This window comes from Hylaeus anthracinus, unplaced genomic scaffold (assembly GCF_026225885.1).
Source record: "Hylaeus anthracinus isolate JK02 unplaced genomic scaffold, UHH_iyHylAnth1.0_haploid 11985, whole genome shotgun sequence".
Classification (NCBI taxonomy): Eukaryota; Metazoa; Arthropoda; class Insecta; order Hymenoptera; family Colletidae; genus Hylaeus; species Hylaeus anthracinus.
In genome coordinates, this window is record NW_026534333.1 from 191,409 (window position 1) to 202,696 (window position 11,288).

At 41.7% G+C, this 11,288-nt stretch overlaps 2 protein-coding genes and 1 long non-coding RNA gene across 4 annotated transcripts; 2 read left to right on the forward strand and 1 right to left on the reverse strand.

Annotated features, from left to right (window-relative positions):
• The first annotated feature begins 42 nt into the window (after nucleotides 1–42).
• Nucleotides 43–4,648, forward strand: LOC128886869 (protein white-like). Its single transcript, XM_054142065.1, has 12 exons — nucleotides 43–178; nucleotides 658–913; nucleotides 1,228–1,538; nucleotides 1,641–1,839; nucleotides 1,906–2,044; nucleotides 2,138–2,468; nucleotides 2,579–2,710; nucleotides 2,927–3,155; nucleotides 3,263–3,368; nucleotides 3,533–3,704; nucleotides 3,816–4,248; nucleotides 4,281–4,648. The coding sequence occupies exons 1-11, from the start codon at nucleotides 80–82 to the stop codon at nucleotides 3,921–3,923; spliced, it is 2,082 nt and encodes a 693-aa protein (XP_053998040.1). The 5' UTR covers nucleotides 43–79; the 3' UTR covers nucleotides 3,924–4,248; nucleotides 4,281–4,648.
• Nucleotides 4,649–5,310: 662 nt separating this feature from the next.
• On the forward strand, nucleotides 5,311–11,196 carry LOC128886870 (protein scarlet). Of its 2 annotated transcripts, XM_054142068.1 has the most exons (14): nucleotides 5,311–6,919; nucleotides 7,122–7,170; nucleotides 7,314–7,363; nucleotides 7,593–7,732; nucleotides 7,814–7,984; nucleotides 8,060–8,298; nucleotides 8,418–8,610; nucleotides 8,842–8,879; nucleotides 8,958–9,066; nucleotides 9,692–9,919; nucleotides 9,992–10,127; nucleotides 10,404–10,509; nucleotides 10,586–10,686; nucleotides 10,939–11,196. In XM_054142068.1, exons 1-14 carry the CDS (start codon nucleotides 6,757–6,759, stop codon nucleotides 11,112–11,114), a joined length of 1,899 nt encoding a protein of 632 aa, XP_053998043.1. In that variant the 5' UTR covers nucleotides 5,311–6,756; the 3' UTR covers nucleotides 11,115–11,196. The 2 variants fall into 2 exon arrangements, with proteins under 2 accessions (XP_053998043.1, XP_053998042.1); XM_054142067.1 differs by having other exon boundaries at nucleotides 7,593–7,984.
• Nucleotides 7,807–9,066, reverse strand: LOC128886874 (uncharacterized). The gene is made up of 3 exons (XR_008459928.1): nucleotides 8,822–9,066; nucleotides 8,029–8,156; nucleotides 7,807–7,946 (listed from the first exon to the last, which is right to left on the reverse strand). It is a non-coding gene; the product is annotated as an uncharacterized LOC128886874 (long non-coding RNA).
• Nucleotides 11,197–11,288: the final 92 nt, after the last annotated feature.

Below are 11,288 nucleotides of genomic sequence, written 5' to 3' on the forward strand. Positions count from 1 at the left end.
TACATGGTTCCGTGGAACGATCCCAAGAAATATTGCGCGCAACGGTGATCGGTACAGTTTGGTGAAAATAGAGAAAAGAATGACGGCCACGGAGGAAACCGAACCGCTAATTTCCACGAAAGGGTCGACCACCTGCGGACAGAAACCACACATAACCTCCTATGATGCGATCTCGTTGGTAAGGAATATGGTATTTTCTTATGGTATTTTCGTATCAATCGTGGCGAATATTCCATACCGATCCCTGCATCATGGTGTAACTTGATAGAGGCGCGCGAAACACTATTCGATATCCCACGTAGGGTGAACGTTTGGCTTCGTTAAATTCATGGTCGAGGGTTGTCGTTCAAATGTGTGGCTTCCACTTTTTTTCGTCTTCTTACTTTGTTTGCTGTTATTGAATATAGACGATGCTGAAACTAAAATTTTTCAATGGTGTCTCGAGTCACGCTTTGTTGAAAACCCGTCGAATTATGTAAACGTAAGTTATGTTACGGCTGCGTAACGATGGAGAGATCAAATAATCCGAAGCGATACGAACGTTTGCAGGGAACCTTTTGTTTACATTTACTGGTGGCCTTGGAGGTCTCACAGTTTTAAATGTAATGTTTTTCCAAGAATGTTTCTTGTATTTTCCTCGTACTCTGTTGATCGCAGGAAGGAGTTGGCAGGGACGAAGCATCACGTGGGACCAGTTCCGAAACGTCGTTTGGAGTAAAACCGATCTTGCGTTCTTCGAACGCGAATGCGAACTCAGTTTCAGCGCGTTCTGTTGGAAATGTAACCAGCGAGTCGATTACGTATACGTGGAGCGATCTAAACGTGTACGTCTCTAGAAAAAGTGATAGACTGTTGGATCGAGTGTTCGTTAACAGAAGGAAGCTAATCGAAAGGAAGCATCTGTTGAAAGATGGTATGAAATTAAGGTTTGCTCAATTCGAGGAAATTATAGCAAGAAAGTTGTCGAATTAAGTGTATATCGATATTAGCGTTAGCACTAATATTAGTATTTACATCTCCATTAATATTTCGATGTATCGATGTCGTTGTTGATATTGGTAACAATATCCGTATTTCCATCGATATTCCTAACTCTGTTGTGTATTCCTATTTCTTCGACAACTGGTACCCGATACCATTTAATACCATTAATATTTTCAAAGCTGTGTATACGCTCATACGAATACATGTAGATTACATTAAAGTTACATCGAAGTCTTGTTGCAGTCTGCGGCGTAGCGTATCCAGGCGAGTTGCTGGTGATCATGGGATCCTCAGGCGCGGGAAAAACAACGTTACTGAACGCGTTAACGTTTCGCTCGGGCACCGGGGTAACCGTATCCGGACTAATGGCAGCCAATGGTCAACGAGTCTCTTCCACGATACTGACATCCAGAACCGCTTACGTCCAGCAAGACGATCTATTTCTCGGCACTTTGACCGTTAAGGAGCATCTTCTCTTTCAGGCTATGGTACGCATGGACCGACGAATACCTATGGCACAGAGGATCCGTCGAGTAAATGAAGTCATCAATGAGGTAAGATTTATTCTCATCAGCCATGTGTTTGTAATGCATTCGCCCGTTCATACACGTTGATTTTCTTGTTTCCGTTGCCTTGTACCGTGATTTTTCTTGCAGCTTGCTTTACTAAAATGTAGGAATACCGTGATAGGTCAACCAGGACGAATCAAAGGACTGTCTGGCGGCGAGATGAAAAGGCTATCGTTTGCGTCCGAAGTTCTCACCGATCCGCCATTGATGTTCTGCGACGAGCCGACATCAGGGCTGGACTCCTTTATGGCGCATCAAGTGGTATCCGTTTTGAAGGCTCTGGCTGGTACGTCTCTTCTCCTCGTACATTAAAAATCGCAAGAAATAAATCCATCGTTCATTGATGTATTAGCGCGCGGCAAGACGATCGTCGCCACGTTGCACCAACCCTCTTCGGAGCTATTCGCCCTTTTCGACAGGATTTTGCTGATGGCCGAGGGAAGGGTGGCCTTCATGGGTACAGCTTCGCAGGCTTGCACTTTCTTTGAAACGTCAGTAGATAAATAGAAGAAATCTAACGTTGATAAATCTTGACGATTCATATTTTTTTCATCGTTTCAATAAAACCAAACGAAACGTTTCAGATTAGGCGCTGCGTGTCCCAGTAATTACAATCCTGCAGATTACTTCGTTCAGATGTTGGCGGTCGTGCCAGGCAGAGAGGTGTCCTGCCGTCACGCGGTAAACACTGTCTGCGACGCGTTTCAAAGGAGCGATCAAGGCATCAAAATTGCGTTGGAGGCGGAAGCGATAAACGGTGAATTCGAAGACTCTCTGCGCGACACGAAACATTCCGAGAATCGTTCGCCGTACAAAGCAAGCTGGTGCGAGCAATTCCGCGCGGTCTTCTGGCGCTCGTGGATGTCGGTTATCAAGGAGCCGATCCTCATTAAAATTCGCCTATTACAGACTGTCGTAGGTCATGCTCTCGACTAAAAAGTCGAGAATTTCATTCGCTTTCATTTATCTTGGAATTACTTTATCAAGAATAAAAGTAATCTCTATGCGAATTTATCTTGTCGCAGATGGTGTCGCTGTTGATTGGAGTCGTCTATTACGATCAACGACTCGACCAGGACGGAGTAATGAACATTAATGGTGCTTTGTTTATATTCCTTACGAACATGACGTTTCAGAACGTTTTCGCCGTTATAAATGTAAGAATACTCCTGTTAACACTAAACCTACCAACATTCACGCATTACAATTTCTACTGTGATGGAACAAATGAGTCTTAAAGACACTTTTTTTTTCAATAAAATGTAAAGATATTTTCGATGGAATTAAATTGGGTGGTAGGTTTAGCGTTAAAATCCTATTAATGTTATTAATCTAAAATCCTATTAGAATAATTGGTAAATTTTTAAACGTAGGTTTTCTGTGCCGAGTTACCGATATTCCTACGGGAGCACAGAAACGGCATGTATCGTACAGATGTATACTTCCTGTGCAAGACGCTGGCGGAAGCGCCTGTCTTTGTAGCCGTGCCGCTGCTCTTCACCATTATCGCGTATCCAATGATTGGGCTACATTCAGGGGTCGATCATTTCTTCGTCACAGCCGGTATCGTTGCTTTAGTCGCAAACGTTTCTACGTCCTTTGGTAAGCTCGATGTTGGTAATACAGGTCGACTCTACAGGTTGTCTAAAAATTCATTCATTTCGAGAATTAATACAAGTTTTACGATAAGATTACTTGACTACTTCTAGGTTACTTGATATCCTGCATCAGCGACAGCTTGTCCATGGCGTTGTCCATCGGACCACCGGTGATCATACCATTTTTGCTGTTTGGTGGATTCTTCTTGAACACTGCGTAAGGCCTACAACTCAAAATGTTGAACGTTAAAAGCAGATTATATCGATATAAAACTATGTACTATGTAATACTATGTGATACACCCTTTATACGATACGCATTTACTCGATTCCATGACGTTTCTATATAAACATAAAAATTGCATCCGTTAAATGTCGTAGATCCATTCCATTCTACTTCGAATGGTTCTCCTACCTGTCCTGGTTTCGCTACGGCAACGAAGCTCTTCTCATCAATCAATGGTCCGGAGTGGATGTTATAGAGTGTACCAGAAGTAACGCAACGTGTCCAAAATCTGGACGAATGGTTCTGCAAATATTCAATTTTAAAGAGGTATACGGTCTCGTTGCTTCGGTATCGACTAAATACTTATTTCTACTTGCATACATTAATTGTTGTCTTCTATATCTATATTATAAGCATGTGCTTTGTTTTTGGTTTTAGGAGCACTTCTGGACGGATATCGTATGCCTCTTCTCCTTGATCGCCGCGTTTCGTTTCCTGGCGTTCCTTGCGCTGCTCTCGAAAACTCGACGCAATCAGCGAACATAAAACAGAGATAAGAAGAAAGTGAAATCGAAATGTGTAAAGACGGAAGCTTGAAAGATCTCCGCCTAGATAGGTGGAGTATCTCAAGGAACATCATAGGGACAAACAAGAGGGCATTGATAAATATCTGACTAGTATTTTTTTTTTCATTGATTCGTGTTGGTGTTCAAAGAGTGAAGACTATTCACAAAGTAGATAGAAACACGATTACTAGTCAGGTGGCTGATGATGGTATTCCCTGGGACAGTGAAACTCATGCTTCCACCTACGCATTGGAATCTCGATTAGTACAGATAAGGACTGGCCATTTTTTTAGCGATTCAAGTTTGTTCGACGATCAAAGCAACTATCAGACGGAAGCCCAGTTACACGGTATATCTCTGCTACGTATGGTCGTTACTAGTTACTTATCCTTCTTCGATTTTACTTGTCGGTACATTCGAGCGAACGAATCTCTCGTGTTGTAATCGAGGTTCTAATGCTAATGTACTACCGCCAGTAGTGCCAGTGCAACTCTAGCACTGTCGCCGTATCGGTGGCTGCGCACAACCACCAGGGTAGTAACTTGAAACAACAAATTTTCAATTCAGATCCTGTGTAAGGAACAGCGTGTCGTTTCTTTGATCTTTGTACCTACGCACCGCGTCTAATACATCAACGATCAATGTTTACATCCTCCTAATTGTACAATCTGTTTTTAAGCAATTAAAAATGTTTTGTGAATTGTATCGCATGTATTTGTATCGTAGTATCAAGATCCTATTCCTGTACCTATTTCAACACGAAGTTGTTCCAACATAAGAAATATAATAGAATATATAAGAAGTAATAATTGTTTCTCTATGCATACAGTGAAAACATTTATAATGGAACGATCAAGCTCGTGTTCTCGAAACTCCAATCTAATTTAATAACCATGCTTATGTCTACGTAGCTACTTTCTTTTAAAGTACTCTCTTCTACGAGAGTACACGTGTTCTCGCTTCCTGGACGTCGTTGCCCCCTCTCCCTAGCCATCCAACCGTTGCTCAAAGGCGACACGCCTTTACCGCAAGGAGAAAGAAAGGGATTGAAAAAAATCACGAGAAAAGGTTAACGAGCAGCCGAGGTAAAACGCAACTCGAACACGACTGGATGTCTCGGTATTTCCTGTTACACTGTTGCGGGTTACGAGTCTGTTGCGGATGGCGAGCAACAGACACCGTCGGTGGACACCCTTCCAAGCGTGGAGGCCGATATCTTTGACAAACCGGTTGTCACTCATACCGTGCGAGCGACTATTGAAAAGAGAAAGAAATCCCAGTCGTACTTATGCGTAGTACACATATCTGAAAATAGAAATTAGAGGTATTCGAATTAGAGATTCTAAGAGATTGTACAAAAATATAACAAGATGTTCTACATGCCGCTGCGTGGTAAAGATTGAATTATTATCAAATGTTCAGACGTTAGTATATGACTTGTAAGTTACATGAGCCTATAGTGGGGTGACAAGAGTACCGAGATAGAGCCTGGAAAAGTGAGTGGCAGAGATGAGATCGGCTGATAAGAGTATCGCCTGGCAAGTGTCATCCGACACTACTACTTGAAAGAAGAGTATATGAGTATATGCGCTACGAAGGATATTAAAGTTGAATACTCGAGAAACAATATGGCGGAATATGAAAATCCATGAGAAACGATTTTATTTTTTATACTCTTCTTGGCAAATAAAATTGCTATAGAATAAACTAATTCCTAAACTAATTAATTTCTTCGACTATTTATCGATTCTAGAAACGAAGAGATTTCCTTGGTTCGTGCGATTTGAGAGAACGAGAAGCTTGACAGAGATATCGGTACTTAAGAAGAACATAAAAAAGAACAAGACACGTAGTAAAGAATTCCTACGACGCATAATCCTTATGCGAGGCGCATATACGGTTTCCTTCTTCGATTACTATAATACGTCTAATCTGGCCCCGTTTCCTCCCCTCGTCTTTCAATTTTTAAACAGTCGCTCGTGGAATAATACTCGTCATAATGGAAAGTGGCTTAACGTTTTAATTGACTTGCTCGTAAACGAATTTAACATGCTCGCTTCGTTACTTTCAGACAACAGTTTCATTAATGCTCGCAATAACAATAATAATAACAATAGTACGTCTTTACCGTATTAAAATTCTGAAAAGAAAATATTAATCTTGAAGCAAAAAACAACCTGGAGGAGAAAACGAAGTAAACGAATTTAATACATTGCCGCCCATAATGTACGAGAACATGACAAGTTCTCGTTTTATTGAATAATATAATCGTGCCCATGTATGTACACGCGTGAGTGTATGTATGCATGTACATACATGTACTTATAAATATTCTATAAATTTGTCTTTTCTCTTGATGGTTACGAGTTACGTAATGTTGGAAACGCATAGAGTAAACATGAAATCGTACAAAGAAAAAGGAATGCGTGCATCAAGGGTAAGCATATCGTTGAACACCGGTGTAGTACTAGTCCTAGAAGGAACAAGGGGAAGGATACGCGAGAGCTGCAAGACAAGAGCCACCGCGAGCTGAATTCAGTGGCGATATCGTATGCGGTGCGACTCGGTCTCGGTTCTATCGGTTCGGTCGCTCGGTCGCTGTGCTGGTCGTAATCGCTAACAAACTTTCCTAGACGTACGATGTCCCCTCAGAGGGGACATCCGAGCGCGAAAGGATAGATTAATTCTTTGCAGATTTTCCGACTTTGGTAGAGTTCTGTCGGGTCTCTCTCGACGTAGAACAGCAGGGGATTAATGGTGAAATTTCAAACTCGAGAAGCAATCGAAACAGACGAATAGAACTCGGTCTCGCGATGAACATTTTCGAGGAAACGCGTTGGTCGCGGAACAATTACGAGAACCCGAGGGAAACGGATGCAACCAGGTCGGGAGGCGTGACGCTTTCCTGGTGTGATCTCTCGGTATACGCGATGGATCCTGGAAGGAGAAACGTGTGCAAACAATTGGTCGACAACGGTGTGTGATTTGACTTTTTACGGAGGCCTTGGTCGTTGGTATTCCGAGTCGAAAAATTGATGTTCAAAGTATTCGATACAGTAGCGACGAGTATTTTTTTTTTTTAAAGAGAAAAGTGTCAATTTTTCAAGTCGGATGAAACGATCTCGGATATTCGATCGAACAGATGGTCGATAACACTGCGGTCGATGATCCATTTCAGTGCGGGGTGCAGCAAGACCTGGCGACCTAACGGCGATCATCGGTGCGAGGTAACATACTTGTTACACTTTACGCGCGAGGTTTAACCATTTGCAGTCAGGAGGCGACTCCAAGTCGCCACTGATCTTCGTTTACGTTAAATTTCGTTGAACCTCGTTGCTGGAAATGATAAATATGATTTATGTTAATCCAGCGGAGCTGGTAAAAGTTCGCTGATGACGGCGCTAGCTTTTCGTACTGGACGTAAGTATCTTTACCTCTCTTTATCGTTCGTCTAATTCTAATTTATCGACTTGCACTCAGTTATTTTATGTGGCAATGTTTATATTTATAAACAGACAGCCTTATTTCTTGCAAGCAGTTGATGTTGTAACAGTAATCGAGCAACAATCAATTGTGGACGATTCAGTCACGTACAATAACAAGCTAATATTTAAAGAACAGCCTGTAACGCGTTGTCGACTCGTTCCAGCCGAACTTTTGGTTCACGGCGAGATACGAGCAAACGGTGTTCCAGTGGATTCGTCGTACATGATGGTAAACAGTGGCTACATGCACCAAGACGATCTATTCGTCGAGACAATGACAGTGATCGAACACCTTTGGTTCATGGTACGTAATCCGTTAAAAAGACAAACGCAAATGATAGAAATAGATGCAGTTTCTTCTCGTTTTGCTGGAACGTTGTTGCAGGCACGAATGAAGCTCGACAAGAGGACACGAATAGCGGATATCCGTGAGAAAATCGATGGGTTGTTGCGAAACGTTGGCTTGGCGAGCAGACGCGACGTGCGAATCGGCAACGGCTTCGACGACAAAGTGTTATCTGGAGGTGAAAAGAAGAGATTGGCCTTTGCTACAGAAGTACGATACAATTAAAAATACGAAATTTCTCTGTATTTATATACCTTTTCTCAAGAATTATCTCAATGTTTCCAGTTGCTGATCGATCCGAAAATATTGTTCTTGGACGAACCAACGACTGGCCAAGACTCTCATTCGGCGAATTCCTTGGTTTCGCAGTTGAAAACATTCGCTGGTCAAGGACGAACAGTGTTGTGTACTATACATCAACCGAGCTCCGCTATATTCGACTCGTTCGATCGAATAATCTTAATCGCGGATGGTCGAGTAGCGTTCGCGGGTCGTACCGAATGGGCGGTCCAATTTTTTGCAAGGTACATGGAGAACGGAAAACTAATAACGTTCGTGAGATAAATACTGTTCAATTGTTTTGGTAGAAATGACAATAATAGACGCTCGCTACATGTAGTTTCTCGTCCAATTGATTGTTCAGTCAGGGATACGAGTGTCCGCGGAATTACAATCCAGCCGATTACCTGATAGCGATCGTGGCCACTGGATCGAGGGATGAAAATGGCGGGGAGGAAGTGACGCGCAAAGTCTGCGACGTATTTTTGACTAGCGAGGCTTCCAATGAAATCGATTATATTTTGATGAAGGAACTTGAGTTGGGCCACTCTTCCAACGTAAGAAACTCTTTCGATCTAGCAAACATACTGTTTCGTATGAGCGTGCTTTCGAACACGAATAATATACAGAACATAATATAAAGTGGACCTTGGGCATTTACAACAGTCGAACGACTTTCTTTGTATGCGTCCTTGGAACGAAACTCGGCGTAAAGATGATTGATTAACCCTTTTTTACCTAAACGTTTCATCGGATAAAAGTACTCACGTTAACCGATCTTCTTTTAGTCGCCTGCGATGTTGCTTCTCGACTCTGAATCAATCGCGTGAGTATCTACCAAATATCCATGATGGTTTTCTTTCTTCAACCACTTTACATCTTTGCTTTTCGTTCCTGTACGCAGGCAGAAAGGATCGCGATACTTTTCGCGACTTTACTGGCTGGTTTACCGAGACTTTCTGCAAGTTCTGAGGGATCCATCGGTGCAGATCGTTAGAATACTTCAAAAAGTAGTAAGTCCCCGCATGTTGAACAACGAATACATCAAATACAAATACCATACCGTTCTGAGATGATGATAAGCAGCGCCGTCGATGAGCTAACTATAAAACATGCGAGTACACGACTGAAATGAGATGGCGCAGGCGACGTTTTTTCTAGTGCCAACAACATATGTCGATCGGATGCCGTTAGCATTGTTTTCTCCATATCTTCCGAAGGTAAATCGTCTCGGAACACGATGGTAGATGTGATATATATCGAGAAACTGTAGGAAATGCTCTCGAATAGAATTGAAACAAGTCAGATTATGTCAAATTACATATACAAACATTTTCATTACAAACAAACAAAAAAAAAGAAAGAAAGAACAATTCATACACGTGTTCTCAACACTTTACCGACTGGTGATAATTGAAAACATGGTAAACACTGTCTCGTGCGTATACTTATAATTCGTAATTGAATCTGATACCATATTTAAACAAAGTATTTGTTATCATAAAAGCATAATAGAAGATTCATAAATGTCGAAGAAAAAAGACGATTAGTAGACAATCGGTCGATATCGATAAGCCTTGACGACGAGAGGCTTATCGATAGGTTATAGGTTATATTTGAAAATTGAAAATTTGCCAGAGCGTGGCTCTAATCGCTGGCCTGTGCTTCGTGGGTTCCGTCAACATGGATCAACTCGGAATTCAAGCTACGCAAGGCGTAATTTTCATTTTGGTATCCGAGAATGCATTCTTCCCGATGTACGCTACGCTAGCCTTGATACCGCAGGAGCTGCCACTTCTTCGAAGAGAGTATCGAGCTGGAATGTATCCGATTCATGTCTACTACGTCGCACGAATGCTTTCTTTGGCAAGTGTCTATCGCAGATAGATTATTGTTCGAAGAGACTTTCAAGAATTTCAACAACTTTTCGAATTTCAGGTACCAGGATTGATAGTGGAGCCACTATTGTTCGCGACGATAATATACTGGTTGGCTGGATTAAGGAATAGCGCAGAGGCATTTGGGTTGACGTTACTCGTCCTTCTGCTTACGATTAACGTGTCTACTGCCTGCGGTACATTCCCTTTAAATTATAACCCTATTGCTACCAAGTATTGCTACAACCCACTGCTTACTAAGCTACTCTGTAAACTTAAATTTGTTCGTTCCTACACATGACGATCGCTACACATGAGAGCTCACCCGCTAATAGAGCGGCTTAGTGGGCGGTGGCGATTCCGAATGGAACCGATAATAACGAGAATCGAACATACTTTTAATCTGGAGCGTCCAAAATTGATGAAAAAAAGGGAAGAGAATAAAAACGATTATTAACTCGTATTCTTTTCAGGATGTTTTTTCTCAACGGCGTTCGAAAGCGTACCATTGGCGATGGCGTACTTGGTACCCTTCGATTACGTTCTCATGATCACTATGGGGCCCTTTCTCAAACTTGGGTATATATTTTATCGCGATTTTGATTTCGAAAGGAAAATATTCGTAACGTATGCTCGATATTTTCTGTAATTTAAGATCGTTACCAGTGTACATTCGATGGGTGAAATATCTTTCTTGGCTACTACACTCGAGCGAAGCACTTAGCATTCTTCAATGGAACGGAATACGCAATATATGTAAGTGGAAGTAATCTAGGGACGGATAAAATTATTCTAAACAGGGCCTTGCAATTTCCAAGTACGGTACTGCTTTAGATATTCGGTAAAGCCAGTGTCAAATTTTTTACGAACATGTGTCTTTGTCACTTTTTACCGATAGTAGATAAAAGAGGAACGCAAGACATTGGGAAATCGAAATTCTACTGAGTGGATTAGCTAATCTTAAAGGTGTAAAAAGAGATAATAATATATTCTTTCTCTTGATGACAGCTTGCGAAGGGATCGATCCTCAATTGCCCTGCATCACAGATGGATCGGGAGTGTTGCAACGTTACGACTTCGACCAAGTTAACTTTTGGATGGATATGGTGCTCATGGTCGTCATATATCTCGTATTTCATATCTTTGGATACGCTTGTCTCTGGAACCGTTGCAGATTGAAATGAACATTTATTTTATCGCCTGGCTTTTCTATCGTATTGTACAAATTAAATTACTTCCTTTGTAATTTATCAATGAAACAAGAGAATTGAATTCGAGCACTTTTCATTTTCCTTGGATGGCGGTGCGTCCGATACCGAAAGATGCTTACACGAATCGCGACTTGGTAATTTCGAATC